At 41.2% G+C, this 24,392-nt stretch overlaps 1 protein-coding gene across 1 annotated transcript in view; it reads left to right on the top strand.

Moving 5' to 3' along the window:
- Positions 1–24,392, top strand: part of bsna (bassoon presynaptic cytomatrix protein a) — a 160,295-nt gene that overhangs the window by 57,414 nt on the left and 78,489 nt on the right. Inside the window, exon 3 of the mRNA XM_088915628.1 lies at positions 3,654–4,544. Coding sequence (XP_088771754.1) covers positions 3,654–4,544 — 891 coding nt within the window. The remainder of the gene's footprint in view (positions 1–3,653; positions 4,545–24,392) is intronic.

Here is a 24,392-nt window from a genome sequence, read left to right as displayed (position 1 = left end):
TGTGCTGTGCTTCTTGTTAATGAGATGCTGGCCAGTGTAGTGTTGTTAGAGTACAGCATACTGCAGATTCACATGAAAGTGAGGCAAGATAACCTATAGGAATGCCATGTCTGCTGTGGTAGCAGTCTGGTGTGTTCAGCCCCCAGCTACCTGCTTTATACATGATTGAAAGTAAATTGCCGGTGGCATGTTGCTCTGAAAGAAAGGAAGGGGTTGGAAATAAATAGAAAACAATGAAGAATTCAAGGGTTTCAACATCCCCAGTTTCCCTGCAAATTGTGCGGGACGCAATATGAGATTTTCAAAAACAACCTTTTATTTAGAATTTGCAAACATGGAATTCTATAGACATTAGACACTCAGCTCTGTTTTTGTATTCCCTTTTATTATCATTAATTTCAAGGCAAATAGGTTTAGTATTTAAAAATGCAATAATCTTTAAAGATATTTTATTGCAATTGTTTTATTACATCACTTTGGTTGGAGCTGTGCTCTTCTGCATGGTTGCTTCATTTTAATCACTTGATGTTTTCATTCCCATCTGCTGATTTTGTTCATACTTTATGAGAATACAAACAGAAGTTTTTTTTAATGCGTTATTTAAACTTGGATATGGGTTTAAGAATTATACCCAAGAATATTATTATCTGTCAGGAAGATAACTTGTTTTAACTTTTAAGAAGATTAACAGATTAATTTTTGTTTATTATTTAGATGCATCTGATCGGAACCATCATAATAGAGTACATAATGCTAATAAGTTTACATGATAGCCATCTATCCCTGATGTACAGTAAACATTGTAGATTAATGACTGGATATTGCCAATACAGTGTTTACTGGGCAGATGTGTGAAGAATGACGAGTGTGTTATATTATTGTCTTTGTAGGCAGTATAGAAATTTACAACAGCAGGTGTTTGGGCTCCTGAGAAATTTTCGGAGAGCTGGTTGAGCTCCATGACCCAGATTACTTATGAACAACACCGAGGTGTCAATAAAAATAAAAAAAATAAAAAGGCAAAACAGTATTTTAGGACATAGAGCCAAAAGTGTAGAATTCAAAGCAATGTTAAAATTGTATAATGGAACTAGTAAGGTCACATTTAGAATATTGTGTACAATTTTTGTAACCACCTTCTAGAAAAGATATTTCTGCTCTGCGATTAGTCCAGAGAAGAGCCACCTGATACTTTCTGAGGCTTAAAGGAATGTTTTCCACCGACATGCTCAAGGAAGTGAGCCTTAACAGATTGAACAGATCACACCACAAGGGGACCTGAATCAGGATGCACTTCTTTATCCAAAGAGTGGTGGGGGTGTGGCCCACTAAGTCGCTATCCTGAATTTCATTCAAGAAACAGCTGAATGAGATCCTGGGATCAGTACTACTAGTTAATAGCTACTAGTTACCAAACTGGCTTGGTGGGCCCAGTTTTTTTTTAAAAAAGGTGAATTTATAATTATTTATTGTTTTTAATAAAAGAAGACAAAAGTCAAAAGTAAGTCTTAAAATAGGCTCGTATAATCTATTTCCAGTAGGTTTCAATATACACTGACAGAGGTAAAATAAATAATAGCTTGAGTGATAGTTCATAACTGGCTAGATGTCATTAGAAATGGAGCCACAGGGATTATGGCAACACATGAAGATGTGCTGGAAACACATGAACTTTTCTGACAATTCTGAAGATGAATTCTCTTTCCACTAATGTGTATAGTAAAGGAAGTCACTTTCTACCAAAGCAACTGTTTATAAAACTGATACGTTTGGGAAAACATTTGTCATTCAGAAATGCGAAAGATCTCATTAAAACAATTCTGTTAAGGATAAAAATGACGTGTTAATGGTGCATAATAACAAAATCTACCACTTGAAACATTAAAGAAGTATTTTTAATATGAATATTTGATGTTACAATGAATCAGTTAATGAACAGCTTGCACATTATAAGTAATTGAATTAATTACATTGGTTTATGCAAACAGCAACTCAAGTAATATATATTTTTTCTCATTTGCATGCAGAACCATTGAGTAGCACTGGAAAATTGTGGTAAGCTCTTTTCTCAGACAGAGCTCTCCATTTTTCTTACTATTAATAGAGGTCAAGTAATACAATATATCAGAAGATCAATGGATTGGCTTTTTCTGCACAAGTGTTCAGATTACCTTGCATCTTAGCCTTTACTCTTTTTGGTCCCTGCTGTTGACATGAACTTAAAAATTAACTACTGCTTCTCAGCTACTGCGATTACAAAATAACTAACGACTGTCCAATTAGTGAGATATTCAGAGATCAGAAAGATCACATGCTGTGCTGGCCTGGTGTAGGATGCAGATGCTGGAATCACTGAACTGCATTCAGCTTTCCATCAAGCACCTACTGTAACTTATTTACTGTCAGATTTTGCTGGTTGAGAGGCAGTAAGTAAAATTATGTCCATATCTGTTCTCTTAGCAAAACAACAAAAAAAAACAATGTTATAGAATTTTAACCAGGTTTTTATTTGTCACATTGCAAAAGGTTTCACTCATTTTTTTGTTCAAGACTTCTGATGATAGAGGGAGCGTGGTAGAATTTTTCTTTTAGAAATTGTCAGAGCAAATGGTTATATTAGTCAAGAAAATTTCACCAGCATTTAGCATTGAGAAATGGTTCTGCATGCACGAGACCCTTTTGTTGCCTGGCTGTGTGTCCCCTGCACCAACAAGCTGAAATAATGCATCCCAGGCGTATGGTTTCCAAAGTGTGGCATCGACTGTGGGGCCTGTTCAAAGTCTGTTCACATTGCAGACAGGAATGGCAAATGAATGCAGGTCACTGTGTGCTAGGATTGCAGTGAGGCCGATCACGAGCAGCTGCAAGTGTTAATTCCGTCAGTGAGTTGATTTCCCGGAAGAGGAGAGCGTTTTCCTGGTGTGTTACCAGGTTGCACCTTGGGGGGGCAGTGTTCCACGGTTCTTGGAGGAGAAAACCATTTACCGAAGTTTGAGTCCATTCCTACAGTATGTATAGGTCTGAATTGTCAAATTCAAGAACACAAGTACAGTCGCAAAGAGAAGAGTCTGTTTGGCCCATCTACAGGTAGCCCGTCTGGTAGTTAGTACTGAATCGATTCGAATATCTCATCCAGATGTTTACTAAACAAAGCCTAGGAATTCAGGATGTCCGCTGCAACAGCATGACCGAGCAGCTTGTTCCATCCTCCCACTACCATTTACATTAAAAAAAGTTTTTTAAGGTTTTAAATGGACTTCCCCATAGTTTCACTGTGGGTTCGGAAGAATGTTCTGTTTTTATTCTGGGTTCGAATAATTAAAAATCCATAAGATTTGAAAGGGAATAATAACTTTACTGGAAAAGACACCACGTTGTGTTACTTCCTTATTCCTGTGCACATGCACCAACTAATGATATACAATCATTATACTGCCCATATCACTACAAAGAAGTTAAATGTATAAACCAGGAAAAACCAGGAAAAAAGATTTCCACTTAACGCCTAAGACTGAAGCAAGTCGGAGAACAAAAAAGAAACTGAACTGAAGAAACAAAACATGAATTGGAGACAAAAACTGTTTAAACTAGACAAAAAACTGGTGAATTCAGGCGATTCAGACTCTTTTCTCCTGCCTTTAACTGTTTTCCAGGTGCAGGAGTGGCTTTGTTTGAACTGCCAGATGCAGAGAGCTTTAGGAATGGACATGACCACCCCTCCGCGCTCCAAGAGCCAGCAGCAGATCCACTCGCCCTCCCACCAGGCCAAACCCGAGCCCCAGGCTCAGCACCCGTCCCAGGCCCAGCCCTCACAGCCCTCCCCGGGACCCCACAGACAAACCGGCCCGAGGCCCGCCTCTCAGCCTGGGCCGCCAGCCGGGTCCCAGCACCCCAGGCCCGACCAGGCTGCCCAGCGAGTGCCAACCAGCCAGGCCCAGCCCACGTTGGACCCCCTGGGCAGGAGGGACCAGCCGGGTCTGGCGAAGGCGCCGTCGCAGCCCGATTTGTCGCGATCCTCCCCACAGCACCACCGCAGCAGGCCGGCCGGGACGGATCAAGTCCGGAGCGCCGGAAGTTCTCCCGCCAGGGCGCCGGGCGGTCCCCAGGAACCATCCCAGGATGGCTTGACTGGCAAGCTCTTCGGCTTCGGGGCATCTCTCTTAAACCAGGCCAGCACCCTCATATCGGTGGACCCGCAGCCCACCACGCAGCCCCAGCAGTCCCCGGCCAAGGCGTCCCCTAAGGTGGTGTTCAGCGACGCCAGTTCAGCTGCGGCCCCGAAGCCGCAGGGGGCCATGCCTGGGGCTACCCAGGCGAAACAAGGTGGCACCCCCCCCCTGCAGCAGCAGCAGCGGCAGCCCCCGGCGAAGCAGGACGCCACTCCCAAACCCAAGGAGCCAGAGAAGCCCAAGGTCAGCTGCCCCCTCTGCAAGACTGAGCTGAACATGGGCTCGGCGCAGCCTCCCAACTACAACTCCTGCACACAGTGCGGCTCCCAGGTCTGCAACCTGTGCGGATTCAACCCCACGCCCCACCTGCTGGAGGTAAGAGCAGCCTGCTGCCCCTCTCGCTTCCTCTCCTGCGGCGCTGTCGGGCGAGCTCTCGCAGGGCAAGGCGCGGGGTTTTCCTCTGAAGCGCAGCAGCCAACAGATTAGTCACTGGCAATTTAAGGGGTTAAACAATTTCATGTTTTTTTTCTCCTTATCTTAACCTGCCACAAGTTTTTTTTTTTCTTGCTAGTTGCCAGAATGAAATATTGAAACAGCTTCTGTTTATTCTCTGCACTACTGCAATACTTTATTTTTAGAAATGGATTAATAGATAAGGGTTTTTTAATTTTTTTTTGGGGGGGGGGCAGATATAGTTATACCCATCTTATTTAGGAATACTCAGTAGTGTGTGTTTTATCTGGTGAACAGTGTCCTGTTTTACCATGTGTGTAGTGACTATTGTCTTATCACAATGCCATTTTGGTTGCACAAAACAGCAGATTTTTAAAAAATATGCAAGTTGCATATCTTACATCACCTGAATGTGAACTGTAACATGTTATTTAAGCCAACATCTGTACTTCCTCTCATCTCCCTGATCCCAGGTTAATTTAATTAATTGCTGTTTCACTGATTTCTCCACAACTCATGTGTGTCACAGAAAGTCCTGGGTTTTTCTCCACTAGGATAATGATTTAATTTTCAAGAAATAGGTCGTTTTTAAGAGACTTTGCCTCCATTTTTAATTCTCTTTAATATAACAGAAAAGAGAATAAATAGACAAGGCTAAGAGTGTCCAAGGAAACATGTTCCAATAGTTTTGTAGTCAGTGTTTGAAAAGTATGTGTGCGGCTTATAGATGAGTGGAGATACGCCTGGAAATGGGAAACCAAGAACAGAAAATCCGTATGGAGATGAATGTTGGTCCTTGGAGACAAACTGGCAAAGATTTTCGTTTATCCAGTAAAACATTTCCTCCTTAGGACGATTGGATCCGTAACCTCTGAAAATCAGCTGTGACTTAAATTAAAACACTCATCAGTGTTTGAATGTTTTTAAAAATATTCATCAGAATTCACTGTACATAGAACAGCAGCCTAATGTTAAGTGGCCTATGTATGGGAGTTATTGTTTCTGAATATAACACAGGACCAGTAGCATTCACATAATATCTACACTAATATATTACACATAACGCATATGTATTAATCACATAATATAATATGGCACTTAAAAAGTCTGTTCTCTACTTTAATATACATATACAGTGTATATTATTTAATATAATATACAGTGTCCATAACCAATAGACAAAGGATGACAATGTCCATTTTAATTTAAAAGTTGCTTTTTTAATTGTATAATAAAAACGGCATTAGTTTTTATCCAGTTTGGTTTAAAACCTGACTTTACTTCTGTTGATAATGAAAGCTGCTTTCCTGAATTGCAAGAGATAATACCACAGCAGTCTTTGCATCGTTTACTTAAATTACCATTCAATTACACAGAGACACTTTCTTAGGCAGAACAATTCATAGTGATTTAAAGTTTCTCTCATCCATGTGTCACACAGCTGCCTCTATAGTACCTTCATTTACTGCAGATCCTTCTCCACATTCTAATAAATATTCCATGCTCTAATGGGATGAAAAATATCTCTGACTCAGCATCAGATAATGAATCTCTCTCATCTTGGCTTATGGAAAATTTTTTAAGATTTTTGTTTTTTTATTGACCTACAAAATGTAGCTTGGCAGAGAAGGTAAAATCAAGTGGATTGCTTCCTTAGAAGAGGCCATTTGTCATTTGGACCTCACTGCTAAAGCCTGAAAAAGGCATTGAAAGTCGACGAGTATCTCTGCTAAGCTGTTCATACTCAGTTTGCTGCGTTAACAGCATTTGGTGGTCACTAGTGGTCCACAGCACAGGAAAAGTTTCCTCTCCCAGGGCGGATACTGTACCTACAGTACGTCTAACACTGTTACTTCCCATTCAAGATCTTGCACATTAAATGGCTGGAATTTGAGGAACCTCAAGGCAATGACTTGTGCATGTGGCAAGGACACGTGGTTTCTAAATTGCTTTCCAACATCTCTCTTACAGTTATACTCTCCAGTTAGTAGACATACTAAGGTCCAGGCGTACTTGCAATGCCATGAAGATCAGGGTTCTGGCCTCTGTTATGCACTGTAGTATGACTAATAATGACAATTGGAGAATCTGTGTATGACATTTGAAATGATAAGGAAAAGCACAGTAATTCATTCCAGTCCCCATGTGGCGCCAACATTCCTGTTTGCAACTTTCAGAAACTTCAGAACACTTCCTAGCCTCTAACATCTGCCATACAAAGTGTCCAAAAGACATTTTTCCATAGAGAATTCTCCATATGCTCTTCTGCAACAGGATTTTACCAGTACCAGCTTCACCTCGTACCCTGGAGAGTATGCATTCAGAGGACTGTTATTCTACTAAGGGCTACAGACTACTTAGGCCAGCGCTGTTTTCCAGGAGGCTGTGCAATGCCCTCAGGCAAGGGACATCAGTCAAGGTTCCAGAGAAGGGTGTGGTGATGTTGGCACAAGCACAGCCAAAAAGAAAAAGAGCTAATTTTCTTTATCCTAGCTTTCGCCAAAGTGACAGAGCTAAAGTTTTTTAATATAAATTCCTTAGATTTATACAATGCTTTTCTGGACACTCCACTCAAAGAGCTTTACTATGGGGATCCCCTCAACCACCACCAGCGTGTACCCCCACCTGGATAATGCGATGGCAGCCAGAGTGCGCTGATATACTCCCCACACACCAGCTCTCAGTGGGGAGGAGAGCAGTGTGATGAAGCCAGTTCAGAGAGGGGGATTATTAGGAGGCCATGACTGGTAAAGGCCAGGGGGAAATTTGGCCAAGACGCTGGTGTATCATCCCTACTCTTTTCAAGAAACGCCCTGGGATTTTTAATGACCAAGGAGAGTCAGGACCTCAGCTTTATTTTTCATCCGAAGGACGGCACCTTTTTACAGTATAGTGTCCCCATCACTATACTGGGGCATTAGGATGCACACAGTCTGGAAGATGAGCTCCCCATGCTGGTCCCACTAACACCTCTTCCAGCAGCAACCTTAGCTTTCCCAGTAGGTCTCCCATCTAGGTACTGACCAGGCTCATACCTGCCGAGCTTCAGTGGGCTGCCAGTTGTGAGTTGCAGGGGGATATAACTGTTGGATTTAAGAACTTTAGGACTTTGAAACAGGTGATTTCCTTATCTGTCATTGGAGATGGGTGATGATGGCATTCTATGCAGTGTCTAATTAAGTTTTTGCAATCAAATGTTACTTAGAGAGTAATTATGCAAATCAAGTACAATTGAGTGCTGATAGTAATGACCACCTTTCAGAAAGCTTAGTGAGATTTGTTTACGGCAGGAAATTTTCATTTCAGTCCCAAAAGAGTGGTTTAAGAAACATTTTTATTTTCTTTCTGTTTTACGCCCTTTTTCACTTTATCGTCCTTGCTGTTAAAACTGTTTTATGAACTGTTGACCAGGGGAATGGGCTACTGGGAAGTGCTTATTTGCTTTTTGTGGGTAAAGAAAATGTGTAAACGTTTCTGAATGGTATTTTGCTGCTTGGGTGACTTTTAAAAGGATTTTAGGTTTTTATGTGTATAGTCTTCTACACCCAGGCCTTTTAACATTCTAGTTTGCTGCATCTGTTCTCTGAAAGCACGCTGGGCATTCTAGCTTTCAGTTCCAGCTCCTCAAGATTTTAAAGGTATTTCTGTTTCAATTTACTGTTGCATTTTAACAGTCAGGCGTGTAGCTCACATTTTAGTTCTGCAATGGAACATAATCAGCATTTAATATCTATATTTGTGGTTTCCAAATAGCTGTCCAATATCTCTCTGACAGATACGCTGTCTGAGTAGTAGATGTAATTTCAATGGAAGTATGAACTGGTTATTTTTCTGATCACAATCTTTGCTATAGATTCTGCCATACACTGTATGTTTCAATGGGCATATCTTATCACATCACCTCTTGATCACACTGCAACACTACATTAAAAATAAATATTAATTATTTTTAAATATGCAAATTGCTAAATTTAGGGATGCCATTTATATTTTTAATTTTTAAGAGGTAAATAATATTTTTTTTTACAATCTGTATTTTAATTACCTTGAAGAGTCTCAGCAAATATGGGAAAATTCATAGGAGATAAAAATGCATCAAAAAACATCTGTTTCTTACATGCCTGAGCACAGGGCATGGAGTTATGCCTGACTGCACTAATGTTACAGCAATGAAAATAACACCAAGAGCATCTTTGCAAACTTGGAGGGGCAGAAGGCAACTGTGAAAGGGAAAGAGGGCTGGAAAAATTAAAAACTCTGCACAGTCTAAAAATAGCACTGTATTTGCAACTTTGCATTGTAAATTAACAGGAAATGGTACTCATCAATGCATGAACTGTTAAATGCAATGAGTGGAGAAAGATTTAATTTGTTCATTTCAACACAGTGTTTGAAAAATCGTGTGAATTTATTAAACTCATGTTTAATTATGTTCAATATAAGCTTTATGTGACTTATTACTATTTGAAGGCTTAGGATTCTTAGCACATTGGATTTGAGTGATCAGGAATTTAGAAATTAGTATTAATGTGCACACAATCATTTTTGTGAAAACATTTACAGTGTTCAAACTGGGTTAAAGAATATAATTTTGGTTTATGATTGGAGCAGCAGATCTCAGAAGCTGGTCTGGACTGGGCCTGGTCTGTACTGGGATGGGAGACCTCTAAGGAAACCTGGTTGCTGCTGTAAATGGTGTTGGTGGACCAGTAGGTGACTTTGGACTCCGTGCTGTAGGAGGTGCTGTCATTCTGATGAGACATTAAACCTGTGCCCTGACTACTTCATCATTAGAGATCCCACTGTTCAGGAGAGTAGGGGATTTAGCCCAGTCCGGCCTTATTAAATTCATGTTTCAGTCAGTGAGGTAAAGTTCTCACTCCTCTAAGTGAAGTATAGCCACTGGACAGAGTTTCTGCTGTGTTTCACCCAGGAAGATGAAGTGGGTCCTCCCCTAAATATGCCCAGCACTTTAGGATCCTTTGAAAATTATTATTGAGAAATAATAGTGGAATTTCAATAATAATAATAATTATTATTATTTTTTTACATTTAGCAGCTTGACTCCCACTACATTTGCTGTTGTTTCTGCACATATTGTATGAAGGTCAGAAATTTTGAATGAAAAAAAAGAGTATTCTCCACTCATTCCACACATTCTTCATGAAACAAAAATGCCATCTCTCATTCTTTTAAAACTGCACTGCATATGTTTCTGTGCAATGGGACTGTGTGATCAGAAATCTCTGTTTTATGTTTGCTTTGCTTTTTTTGCCATTGCATTTAACTAGATGATGGCAGTGTCTGGTATGATTTGAGATATATTTGATCAAAGCTTATAAAGGTTTGAAGTAAAAGGGTTTTTATCAGAAATCATTTTAAACTTTTCTTTCCTGATATCCACATTAAGTACAGTAGCTTCTTTGCTATTGTATATTATCTGTTAAGTGCCTGTTAAAAACACCTACAGTAACAAAAATAGCTCCCTGAGCTGGTCGCCAGCATTTTGCTGCTTGCACTGGATACCGCAAGAGACTAGTCGTGCTTGGCAGCAAATGAACTACTGTGTGAGAGCTGGCGCTGGACGCTGCATTGAGTGCCCTCCTGAGCTCGAGCCAGGCTGTCCCTTCACTGGGGAGGGCAGCCGGGGAGTGAGAAGGCCTGAGTCTCTCTAAGGTTCTCCTGGCTGGACTAATTACTTCCAAAACTGAGAGTATCACAGTACCTTTCCTTCAAATAAGTTGTATGCTGGACTTCTGATATTCAAGATAATTCTGTTTATCTTGTCTCCCTTTTTCCTACTATCCTCTATATTCGGAGGGAGCCACAAATCTGGCATGCTCAGCAGCTCTGCTCCTACGTACTTGATCCGATATTGTTGACTACCGAGCTTTTTGACCTTAATCCCAGAAGCTGTTGCATCTCTCACCTGACCTATCAGCATCTTTTTTTAGCCCAGTGGGGGGCCTCCGGTGTTCCTGGAATTAATTGCATTAACCTTTCGACTGCTGGGAGAGGCAGTACAGCGGCGGGGGTTTCAGTAAAGTTTCCACTGAGGCGTGAGCCTCTCTGCTGAAATGCTGCTGCACGTTCCTAACCTTTCGGCTCCCGTTTAGACTGAAGTTCGAGGCTTCGCAAATGACCACACTGTGCCTTTTGAGTGCCTGATCATCACCGTCCTCATTCGGTTTGTTTTGAGACTGACGTCAACATCGAATTCTTTAAATATTTTAAGAATTTTTTTTTTCATTTGAGATAGTCTATGATAGGCTGTTCGGGGTTTCCAGCCTTTTCACTGCCGATAGCATCGGTGGCTTGAAGGCCCTGGCATGGGAATGGTTTTTTGGGAAGCAGCTAATGGGAGAGACAAGCGTGTGAAGACATAGTAAATTGTTTAGATACTGTTCTGTACCTGTGAAGAAACTGTCTTAACTTTCGTAATGGCACATTTCTGCTTTTAGAATTCTGTTCTCCCTCCTGGGCCACCCGTTCAAAGTGAAAGATGAATGTTTAAAATGTCACTGAACTGCTGAAATTGCTTACTCCACACTCGAACAGATTCCCTGGGGTAGCGTGTCTACAGGAAGGGCCTGTGTACATAAACCCTGTAATTTTTCCTTTATTCCTGAGGGTTTTCCTAGGTCAGGTAGGACCAACCCAATGCTATTCTCTCAGAGCCCACCCATAACATGTTCCTTAATCTTCGCTTTTCTTTCCTCGCTTGCGTATAGATTTATCTAAACCCTGAATAAAATGGAGATCAGCCTGGTCAAAGGTCGGTGATATAACCGCTATTCCAACAATTTGACACAGCACCGATCAGCTCCAGTAACCTTCACTTAAAGCTACTGAGAGATGTAGCTTGATTTGAACAGAACATTAAAGACTTTTGTCGCTCCTGCCAGGTTACTGGACAGCAGCACTGGCTGGACATGCTTCATGAATGGCTTTACTGGCTTACGCAGTACTGTATATGAAGAGAAATCAGCTTTGCAGGTGTTGCTTTTCTGTGTGAAATGCGTCAGGTAACTCTGCTGGTCACTGGGGTGATGATGTATCATTTCTTTTCCATGTACTTTTAGTTTCTTTGCTTGGGCGCTATTTAAAACATTTGCTTTTTGGTTATGTCATTAATTTGTGACAGAAATCTGCAGAGAAATAATTGCAGAATGTTCTCTGTTAATTGATGATTGGCTTTTAAAAGCACAATACATGTAAACAAACTGCTCTTGCATGTAATCTAGAGACTGTTGATCCCTGTGACCACAGCCACCTTTAAATAACTTTTCAAGGTGCCAGGGGTTTAATTCATACTGGTTGCCTTCTGAGGTAATATATCTATATATCTCACAGTGGAACAACTTGGAGTATTGAGCTTCACTAAAGGAAATGTGAAAATTCAGTGCGCATCTCTATATGTAAAAACACAATCCTGCCCAGAAATGGTAATAGGACATTCAGTCTTTGCTACTGGGTGTTTCAAATGACTCAACTATTTTTTTATACTTTGCTTTAAATCAAAGCCCATAAGTAATGTTTGTAGAGCCCCCAGGGCAGACGTCTGTCACTGAAATAAAAAGGTACACGGTATAATTGGCAGTCATTAAAGTTGGTAAATTATTACAATTCATACGTTCATTGTAGTCAAGGCTTGTGCAGACTTCATACTTTCAGGCCTTTATTATTTTTCTTTGACGTTATTTAAAAATAATGACACGATTGCGTTCTCTAAAGGGCATTTTTTCCCGTTTTTTTTTTTACAAATCGGTCAACTACTGTAGAATGTTGTTTAATTATTAAAAGCTTGTAATTAAAGTTGAAATGGCAAGCTCAAACTGCAGCAAAAAAAAAAAAAAAAGAGTTTCTTACACTGCCTGGAAGCTCTCATCCATTGAGGTTGTGCGATGTAGTCGGTGGCTGTGCGTCCCCGGAGTCTTCTCCTGAAGATAAACCGGAGTGAAAGGCCGTGACGTCACCTTGTGCATGACGGCGTGCATGAGCTATGTCAGTGCCGCGCCGTGGCGGTGAATCACCTTGCTTTGTTTTGAAAGTAAAAATAGTTCCAGCTGAGTACATGAGGGAGAGGGGTACAGTATATTAAAGATCAAATTAAAGGGTTTCCATTTGAAAACTCTAAACAGATTTAAGAAGAGTCTAGTCATAAAAAGACCTACAGTGCAAACAGTGTGGTAATATTATCATCTGACTAAGGATTTTTATGCAGTAGCTTACGTTAGTACCTGTTTACTCAGCCTAACGTAGCCTGAGTGAAACATCTTGCTGAAGGAGAGAGCAGTGGGGTTTCAGACTGGATTCGAACCCGCAGCCTTCGAGCCCTGCCCGCTGCTTCCACGCGGCGTACAGTACATGCTTGCTGACCAGAACTCGGCGCAAGGGTGCTCCAAAACTACGCCATGAAAGATTCAGCGTGAGCCACCACAAATGGCTCATAAAATATGTAAGCTGAAACGCACGGTGCTTTTAATAAAGAAATGTCGGCGTGTTTTATGAAGCGCTGAGAGTGGCGGAGCAGCGAGTGTTTTTGTCCCTCGGGGCCTGCTGAGACACACGGGCCTTACCTGACGGCGAGCTGCTGAGGTCCACTTGGATCAGACGTTCTGCCATTTTGTCAGCCTCCTTTCCTGCTCCGCGTGACTCGGGGGCGCGTGCTGGCACCTCAGCCCCCTTCCCCCTCCTTCTCCTTCCTTCCTGCTGAGTGTTCAGACTCCACTTCACTCGCCTGGGGGCTACGCTCCCTAATGGAAATCTACTTCACTTACTTTCTTCGCAGCACAGATTGCCAAGGCTCCTCTTGTTCAGCCCTGTTTGTTTTTTTTATTCCCTATAATTCAAGGGCTGAAGTGCGCTGAAAACTGCAGTTTCTCTTCTTCTTCGTAGTCTATCCGACAGATTCATTTTTCAAATTGAAAAGATTTTCAAACAGAACACCGCAATATGAACGTTTGCCTCCATCTTTCATGTTTGTTACATTACGTTCATACATGCTTATAAAATAAACTATTTACATTATGCCAGCAGATATGGGGGGGTGTTATACAAGAAAATACAATTGTTTATTGAGAAACACAACAAACAACAAAATAGTCGACACAGAAACATTACTATATTTTCTGAAATCAGGTCTCAGTGCTGACAGATTCATTTTTGATGGTAAGGTGTAAGAGGATCTAGGAATTCACAAGAATTTCTTTACCTTCATTTATTTCATGTACAGCAATTTATAAAATGCTTTTGCTTTCCATTTGCTCTGCACCTTTTTAACAATAGGACACATTGGCTGATCTGTTTTGGTGGGTCTGGTTAACTCAATATTGGACACTTTTACTTCTCACTACCTAGTCTTATTGTTTTTCATTTCATTTCACCTCACTCATTCAAGACAAAACACACAGGAAAGTGAGAGGTGGCTGGGTTAGGTGTCATTTTCACTACACATTTTAGAATAAAGGAGAGCCTGCAATGTGTCAGTGTGTTTCTATAACTATCATCTAGATGTCTGATGCATTGAAGGAGAGCTGAGAGTGTGATGATATTCACTTTGTACACCTCATACCTTCTAACGCCTGATAACCTGCTTTATATCTGAGGGGGAAAAAATACATGAGAGACCTAGAATCAATATTCAGCACACACACATAAAGAAGATACTAGCAGTATCTACTGACTCTGCAAGCTGGAAAAAAATGCCAAAAAAACGTTTTTAATGAGCACAGCAACTACAAAATGAAACAATTTAATTATTATTTTTTGCCATACGCGGTCAAAATCAGTATTTACTCTTAGTCCTGCTGTAAGAACTGCTGAGAAAGTACTAAATCTCACGCTGACTATTTTTTGGGCTCTTGATAAGGAACTGCTAAGCTTTAAATCCAGATCTGCCAATCCTTATCTTGATGCAAAGGCCCCTGGCTTTTAAATTTGGAGCCGAGAGACAGAGTACAGACAAGGGAGTTTCGCAGTACTCTATCACTGTTTCCACTTCGGAAGATGAACAATTATTCTATCATCCAGTTCCTTTTCCTTGAACAGTTCAGTATAATAAGAAACTGTGCTGACAGCTTCAGGGTATGAAAGCAAATTATTTTTTTCCCCACAGGCTCATGTTTTATGTTAATGAATTTCACTGACTTTTTCTTGTGGTCGAGGATGAATTTTGAATCCTATTGGTAAATAACTTTACCGTCTTAGGTTAACACATCGCAAGTATCGTTCGTGAGGAATTTGATTGTGGAAGATCCCTGTATACAGTACATTGGTGATGAGACCCTCACACAAGAATTATCTCAGATGGGAGCCAGTGTCCAAGACCATTTTCTGTGTTTGTAGTCATTGCCACCCGATCTCTAGTTTATACTACACCAAGCTGTATTCCTTAACTCTGCGGACACATGTGCATGTTCAGATAATCTCACCGAATAACAAACTGATACACAATTGAATTCGTTCAAGTAGGCACTGTACCTGTAGCTGCGTCCGCATGCGTAGGCAGCTAAGGAACAGTAAAGGTTTATTTCAAGCTGAAAGGAAAAGAAAAGAGACACAAGGCTTTGGCTGTAGAGCCTTTACCGGTGTCACAATTGAATGATGTTTATAAGAGCATGTCGTTGTGACTGTCTTAATGGCGACCACTAGTGGCGACCCGTTGTCATTACACCCGTGACCTGTGCAAAGCTGCCACGCCCTCACAGTTCCTCACTTTCCTGGACTGCTCTTCTCTTCAAGGGCTTTGTGATTTTCCCAGACTCGCCATCCTTCAGCTCTCTCTCAGCACACAGCATCACAGATCTGCTGCACTTACCGTAAATGAACCCCAAATATGAAATGAACACGATACGCATTACTGCCCATTTCTTCTACTATCGATTTTGAAATAGTAGCAGGCAGGGATCTAATAATATTTCTACAGTTCGGCTAATCCATAGTTCTCGGTTCCTCTTTTTCAATCCAGTATTGTAGACTTCTGAGATCAATACCACTGCGATATAAAACCAACTCCCTTGGTTTATTTAATTCTTCCTCAGGTTGCAGCTTAAGCATGTTATGTTTTAAAAATGCTAAAAAAGGAAAGATCTCATATGAAGTTTGAATAGTTTTCCATTTTGTTTTTTTTTGTGCATGTGCCATTCAGCACTAGTAAAATCAAAATCAATCGATCCTTAATGTGTCTACTTTTTCATTTGACCGAGTGTATTTTCTTTAGGCACTTTTATCGATAATAAGTAAACTCAGCTTGGCTATAAGAACATGAGAAGGGTTAATTACAAGAAGAGATCATTTAGCCCATGTAGCTCATTTGGTAGTTAATAGTTAATTGATATTGCATCTCTTCCAGCTCTGCTAAGCAAGCCAGAAACCAGGTTATCGACTTGGCTTGTTCCACACTCCCACAACTCTTGAATAAGTAAAGAAGTGCCTCCAGTGCTCAGTTTTAAATGCACTTCCATGTACAGTAGCTTCCACCCCTGCCCTCTGGTTCGTGTTTCTCTGTTCATTCTGAAGAAATCTGTTGAAGAAATCTTTGAGGTTTTCTAATACTTATATAAGATCCCCTGTGTATGTATAGGCCACAAAATGTTCATGCTGTTTAATATGCTCCCAGAGATCCATATGTGGACCTGTAACTTTGTTGTCTACTTAAGCTTTAGTTTTTGCTTTCTTTGTCTCCCTTCTTTGTCTTTTTTGGCATGAAACTTTTGAAGTCTAGTTTCTTTCCTCTGATTTGCAATGGCTGGAAACAGTGATGCGTCAAAATGTCCGGGTTGAAATAGTATTGCGCTTCAATTCACTGATTTGGCTTGGGCATAGCAGTCTTGCAAAAATTCACATGCACTTCATCTTTTAGGTGAACGTACAAGGCGTGTGCAAATCCAGTTTCGACTGCATAAGCACACTGACGGGTCCCACTGATTAGAATGTTTAATTCTGTCACTTATCAGTTGTGTATCTTCTAGCACAGATGGAAAACCACAGGTGCACAGTCCTAGTTATGACCATATGCTGCTGGCGTAGGTCTTTAAGAATTCTTCCTTTGGTACACCACTAGTTTCCTTTTTGTCTCAAAATATCTTTTAATGAGTTCCCCACATCTGACTATGCAGTGATATTTACTGGACAGCACTGGCAAACATTTGGTTGAGGCTGTGCTGGGGTTGCCTGTGTTTGAAGGCATTGGAGCGTTTGATGTCAGGAGCCTCTTGGCCTCATCGAAGGTTTCGATGGGTCATCAGGAGGGTTTTCTAGAGCACACATGAACACACGCTCACGTGCACAGACCCACGCTGGGTGGGGAACAAAAATAGATCAGAGGAAGCTGGAGAGGTCGGTGTGTCCGCAGCGTAGGGGAGGAGAGTCAGAGGGCCAACGGCTGCTTTATGTGCTTTACTCCTGCCGGTACTTATTCCCCACTCATCCTCCTCCTCTTCTTCTTTTTGCTTACAAAGCTTAAAGAGAAATTGCTCAGAAACCCACACTAATTTCATCATGATCGCCCAGATGACGATCCTCTGCCCAAGAAAACTCGGCAAAAGGCATCTTCCCGAGGAGAGTGAGGCAGACTGGTTTGAGGTCATCCGGTTGAGTGCTTGAGGGATGTATACCCAGAGAGGACAGCAGAGCTCTTCAAATCTGACAGCACACTCGGAAGTGTCTCGGTGCCTAGCTAGCTGAATGACGAGATTGGAACAGAGAGATCGGCCACAGTTCTGATCACGTGCTTACAGCCTGCTCTGTATGTAGCAAATCTGCGATGCACTGTGCCTGACTTGCAGTGTCTCAGGGACGGGTTCTTAAACCTACAGGATGTGCAATCCATTTTAGGGTGAAGACATTTGTTTACTTCATTAATTTTTAAACTTTGTGCAGTAATGAGAAATGACATGAGAAAAGATGTTAGTTGTAACCAATTACACTTTAATATACTCAGTACGAAATGTGTCCCCGTATGGCATCTTCTTTTTGTCAGATTTACTCACACATTGAACACATTGAAGCTGTAATGAATTATGACATTATGATCTGTGCATTGTTTTGGGAAATAAATCACAAGAAAAACATGAATGAGGGGAAATGGTTCATATGAAATAAAATTTAAAAAGTCAATAATATTAACAAGACACAGTAAGTTGAGTACTATCTACTTATGGTGCTTGAGCTAATTAAAAACATGTAACTGGTGGGGCTCCTCTCCATACATGTCAAGTGCAGAAACTACTGTAACCAGATGTTGACTAAAGCAGGTCAGTAGACTTGTCAAGTTTATCATTGATCGATCCTTAACAGTAATGATAGGCATCGTCATGATCTGAAATTAAAGCCCTGTTCCAGTTACATAATGTCACCCTCCTTAAGATCTGTCCCACTTAACATCTCCTTGTGTGGAAATAAAACCAATGTCCCAGTGAATTCACAGGTATGCTAATCTGGTAATGATTATTCTTATGAAATTTTATTCTATTTCTTCAGCTCATTTTTACCAAAGAGTGGGATTGTTCAGTGGTGCGATGTCGGAGCTGAGGTGGAGAGAATCGGATGATGGCATCTGATGTGATTCATTTCAGGAAATTGAAGCTGATGACAAACCTAGCACTTTCAGCTCTGTAATGAGACACTGGGCATGTCGATTGGCGCTGTTTTAATTACCACTGTTGAGAACTGCAATGGCAGTTTTTTTGCATAATCTCAAAGAGGACATGCAATTTCTTTGAGTCGTGATTGAGCTGAAGTGTTGATACAGAGGTAATCACCCCTCCAGTGGCTGTCAGGGGGTTCCTTATGGCAATCAGTAACAGGAGAGAGGATCTTGTTTAGCCATTTCATATTCCAGGAGCACTGCACATAAAAAAAACTTAAACACTGACTCTCCTTAAACAAATACATTTGCTGCTTTGTGAAAGCAAAGAACCTCTAGCATTTGTTAGCACCCTATCAGGGTTATTTACAGAAAATATATCAGGAAAACAGATGAACCATTGCTGAGTCTCCTCGAGGAAGAGTGCAGTTCATACAACAGAGAATCTAATGCCTTTGAAGGGAAACACCGCTGAAGGGCTTATGTACCCTGGTGGCTGTTCCCATGAAGGCCTGGCCAAGGGGGAGGAAAAAAACAGCTTCATTAAAGAAACACATCTTGCACTCGGGTGTTATCCCCTGGTCAGGATCAAATGGCTACCTGTTGCGGACAGGGTCTGCAGTCCGTGTCGGGTTTTGTAGTAGACCCTATGGGATGCGGTAAGAGCTGGAGGAAACAGGAGGCGTGGTACAGGAAAACGCACAGGGGTTTAGTGGTGCACAAAATCACAGCGACAGTCTGTGAGACAGTGAGCGGGGGAGACAAAGAACGGCATCCAAATGCGAGCAGGTCCGAAGGCAGGTCAGGGTACAGTCCAGGAGTCCATCAACAATTAATCCATCCTGGGACGCGACAAGGATAAAATCCCCGGGAAGGGGGAAAACACGAACACACGCAAAACACGGAGGTCCTGGGATGACGGGGCGAGTTCCTCCAGCCCCCGGGCTCAGGAAACGGGAGGTGTTGGGGATGAGGCCTGTGCCCTCAGGAGACGGACGTAGGGCATCCTGGTGCTAGGCGGGCCTCGTGGCATCCGTACCCTAATGCTGAGCCCTGAGCGCTGGAGGAGCTGGACTTTAAATAGCAGTAGACATAACAGGCTACACCTGGGGAACATGGCAACAATCACGGAACTAATGCCTGGAGTAGTGGAGCGCCCTCTAGGGGAGGGATGTCGATTGGGACACTACCGCCGTGCTTGTTGAGACGGCCCTGCTCCAGGAAAAGGCAAGCTCGAACTAGAGTGAGACCGACTGCTCCCTTCTCTGACGGGAGAGAGGCCAGGGTCACAAGGGGATGGGTTAGTGGCACATGCACCTCCTGAAGAAGAACTTGATTGAAATGAAAGAATCCCTCGTTCTTTGTGAAAGTTTCATATAGTGTCATTGCTGTGGTAATTTCTCACATGCGCTGTACAGTGATTTGATCACAGTCTGTGCTGCGGTTTTGTATGATTTAAAGGTGCTTTACTGTACTGGCCCAAAGGAATACCATGCTGTGCTATAGCAAATATTCTGTACAGACCTTTATTATGAATGAATATGGTATTGCCATGGTGCAGTGTAGTAAAGCACATGTCTCTCATTTTAATACCATGCTGAACAGTGACTGGGAATTAAGTATCTACCCAGCTCATTGCTTTAGATCAGGATAGATCAGATTAGAGACGTTACAGTATAATGGGTATTGTTTATTAATAAGAAAGGCAAACATGCCTGAATGGTTATCCTTCAATAATAAACAGTACATGTTACTTGCTTGCTTAGCAGATTTGTTTACATCTGAAATCAGTTTTGTGACGTGTCACCAACTAGTATACTGTAATTGCAGAAGCCTGATCAGAAATGAAGGAGCGCTGCAGCTGGCATTGTGTTTGTTGTTTTCTTATTGTTTGCAGAGGGCAAAGCTCCTGTCATTCCCATTTTGCCGCTGAAAATATCCATGCGGTCCTCCTGCTCATTTTCTGTTTTACTGACATTAAAGTGTTTATCTCGGTGCTTTGGGTTAAAGAGGATTAAAGAGCATACAGACATGCATTTTTGGCTGTTAATTACTGCATGGGCCACACTAAGAAGAATGACACATGAATGACACGCTTGTCACTTAATGACTCTGTTTTTTTTTTGACAAGATGGGTTTGGCCTCTGGAATAATGAACTAATTCTCAGCTCCCAAGACGCTGACAGAAAACAAGCCCCAACTGAACAAGGAGATAGGGTGTGATTAGTGATACCTCTTAGGACCAGTCCTTCTGGCTGTGTTTCACATTAATTCCACAGAACCTGACAGGAAAATGAGAAGGATGTATTTGGGAGAAAAATGGTGATTTCTCTAGGAGCATGGTTTGCCAATAGCAGATTCCTTGAAAACAGCGCCCTCTGAACCAAAGTTCAGGAAACTCTTTCACAGAGTGAAAGTTTGCCATAATAGATTTAAAAAAATGAAACACTGTAAGTGAATTCTTTTATTAAAAGTTTTTTTTCAGTTTTTTTAAACATATACTGTATACATAGGAACAATCAATATATTCTGTACAATGATACAAAACACAACACCCACGTAACATGAAACGGTTGTTAAAACAAGCTTTGGTCCAGTATTGGACTTTGAATAACAGGTCATGGAGTTATTGAGCAAACATTTGCAATCTTTACATGATTGAGACCTTAGACTTATTTGTTCAGAAATGGGCTTATTTAAAATATAATGCAATATTATAAAGGAATTTGCATTTCTAACCTATCTTTTGTAGAATCACATTCAGCATTTAACTTGCGTAAGCAAAATGTGATGTGTGTAATGTAAGATCAAAAACATGCTGTAATATTTGCTTTTGAGACAGATGTGACGTTTTTACCATTACATTATTAAGATCCCAATTCAAAAGATTTATTAAGATAAGAATTAGATAAGAATCTTCTTGTAGCGTCTTTCATGTAGTGTCTCAAATGCCTATGAAAGCACATGTTCAGACAGGGGGCGATGTGCATGACCATCGTCTGCAGACCCGGGCAGACTTTCCTGGTCTTGCGTGCGAGATGTGAAATCAGGCACATGCCCACATGCTCACTCAGGATCTCATTCATATGCAGCAAAGAGGCACGGCCCAATCTGCCACAGATAAATGGCTCCTATTAATAACGCCCGCGGTGGAGTTCCTGAAGATAGCCTGGGAAGTGTTAAACAGCTGTAACTGCTTCCTGTCTAGGCTGCCGCCAAACACAGATGTCTGCTGGAGCCGGGGACTCGGAATCAGCTTCTGCTGTGGAAAAAATCCACACCCGCACTGTGGGAGCTTATATCCTGAGTGGGATTTTGCATGTGTATCCTTCAGGATGGTACCGTACTTCACTCAGGCATGCCTGGCTGTACACATGGGTAACATTCCAGGCCAACAGTGAAAGTGGCAATGTATTCTAATCAATTTAACAGGTTAAATACAGTAGCAGTGAGTATTTCAGCTCATTACTGCCACGTTTTCTTACAGTTTCATAAAAGGAGAGAATAAAGGAGCAAAAGGTACCGAAATGGAAAAAAAAAACAACAGTAAATAAACAAATTGACAGTGTTAAAAATCAAAGTAGAAGTACATGAGAAGTACTTATTGGACAAATGTGGCTTTTGCTCCTAAGAATGAGCAGTTAACAACTTTGTTTTTTCGGTTTAAATTAATATGGCATAATTGCATCTTTTCCCCTCAAAATATTATCAAAGAAAACTAATTAGAGATCTTAATTAGATGGCCCATTTCCCCTTCCATTTGTATATTAACAGAGAAAATGAAGTATAGCATTGGGTTGATTAACCAAGTTTGAATAGTGTCAGCACTGACCCCCTCTAGTGTTATAGAACAGAGTCAGTGCTGAAGGGTACTGTAAATACTTTTGGTCACGCCTTCTGCAAATAGGTTTTTATTATCTCATTAGTTGTCAACAGGAAGCACAGTCTGTGTTCAAGGCTTTTGGGAATGTGTGTCATGTCCCCTCTGGTGTTACAAATGAGCTGTGGTGGTTGGTACTGTAACTCCATTTCCTGAGATCCAATCACCCTAACCAATGGTTTGTCACAGAGACATTAGGACAAAGGAAAGTTCACAAACGAGAGAAACCCATTTGGCCCATCTAGCGCATTGGGTAGTTAGTAACTAATGGATCAAAGTTTCTCATCCCAGCTGTTCCTTGGGAGAAATCAGGGCTTCTGCTTCAACGCCATGCCTGGTCAGAACCCGGGACTGGGCCTTTCGTTTCAGAAAGCGTGCATCTCCTGCAATCGGGAGAGCTCTGGTTCCAGCACAGGCCTGCCTCTCCCGGTGCCTTAAGAGACATCACTGACTCCCCTCCACAGGAAAAGGGAGGCCTGAGTTCTTCACGCCTGGCCTGCCCGACTGTCCCCTCCCCAGGGAGGGAGCCGCGTGTGCGAGGACACATCAGATTGAGCTCCTTAATCCGAGCTTCAGGGCAATGCACACTGCTTCCAGCTGTCACCCCTTCCAGGAGCACGTACTGCGCTGCAAGAATGGCACTGTGCAGTGAGCGCAACAGCTGGACATACAGTACAGAGGTGTGGTCTCCTCCTGTACAGTAGGTCTCCTGTGCAGTGTACTGTATAGGAGGTTAGCATGTTCCTTGCCATCTTACATATGACACATACTGTATATTGAGATGCCAGTCACCTGGGCAGAAGTTTCAATCCAGTGGAAGAAAAATGTTGTGAGGAGTGTTTAGCTTACATTAGTGTTTCTCAGACATTTCCACTGGAGGCTCAGGTGGGGACAAGGAAATGGCCCCCAATGGATTGTAATTCTTCTTGAACATTTCTTCACCTATGCAAAAATGTTTCATGTGTTTTTTTAGTTATAACATCTACATTTTCCAGATTAAAATTAAATTAAAACTATGTGAATTACAGTAACTATATTAAATTGTTAAAATGTAGGAATGCTTTATTTAGAAAAGAAAACGAAACTAATGACAGTTTCTTTTTACTCCTTCCTTATTCCAGCCTTATTTTAAAAGCTTCAATATAAAACCTTTTACATATGTTTGTATAAATTAAAGTATTTATTGTCGGACCGATAAATATAATTTTCTCACAAACGTGGTCACAAAAAAACCTTGTTTGCTATAATTTAAAGTGAAAAAAAAAATCGAATCTTTGCCATTTGCCCCTGTATTTATTTTAAACTCCATAAAGGACATGAACTGACATTTTGGGTGTCACAGAAAAGGCATGGGAATGCCTTGCAATTCTGTCCTGAATGTAATTTCAGTTAATGTTTTTATGTGACGACCCCTCAGAATCTCAAAGGGTCAGGACCCGCACTTCAACAAATACTGGTCTGCATCTTTATTGTGCTCCCAGTGAGATCCATCAAGTGGCTGTGAGCCTGAATAATGATTTTCAAGTGGATATTTTTGTACCATTTTTTATGGGTTCTTGAAAGAAATTATCATGAATATAGTGGAAGATGAAAGGCCTTTTTTCATGCATTGACAACATCGAATAGATCTTTGCTCTTCTTTTTATGTGGCTCATCTACTTGAATTCAACAATGACATATGAATTCCAGAAATAGAGGCTGAATTTCTTAATAATGTATGTTTCCACTGTTTTGCTCCATCACTGGGATATCAATAATAGAAGGAGTGCAGTTCTGTTTTTCCTCAGCCCAACTCCTTTCAAACTGAAAATCAAAACTCAGAGAGAGAAACAAAGAAACGTGGCCTTTTATTTATTTAATGTCCAACTCGGCAGTGTAGCTTTGAGTGCAATAAAATATTGAAGGAAAACCTGGAGACTTGGTGAAGGCAGAATTTCAGCAACACTGTTAGTAGTGTAGGAAAATGCAAAATAAAGACGTCAAACTGAAACAGGGACAGGAATCTACATTTTTTGCATTTACCATTTAGACTTAGGGTAGGCAATTTTCTTTCTAAATACTGATTTGTATCATAATAAAGATGTAAGTAAACAGTATAAATCATGATTTATTTGCGTGTGAAAAAGCAGTAGCATTTTGCACATATGGTTAGTCGTAGACTTGCTAGGAATTAATCAGTAGGATGTCATCGTGTGACTCAGAGATGCCTAGCCTGGTCCCGAAGAACTGCTTTCTTTCTGGTTTTATTGGTATATTCAATCAGCAGTGATCTTGTCTAGTTGAGCCAAAATCGGTTCAGGAA

The sequence above is a fragment of the Atractosteus spatula genome, chromosome 5 (genome assembly GCF_055471065.1).
Source record: "Atractosteus spatula isolate fAtrSpa1 chromosome 5, fAtrSpa1.hap1, whole genome shotgun sequence".
Taxonomy (NCBI): Eukaryota; Metazoa; Chordata; class Actinopteri; order Semionotiformes; family Lepisosteidae; genus Atractosteus; species Atractosteus spatula.
This window is presented reverse-complemented; position numbering and strand designations above follow the sequence as displayed.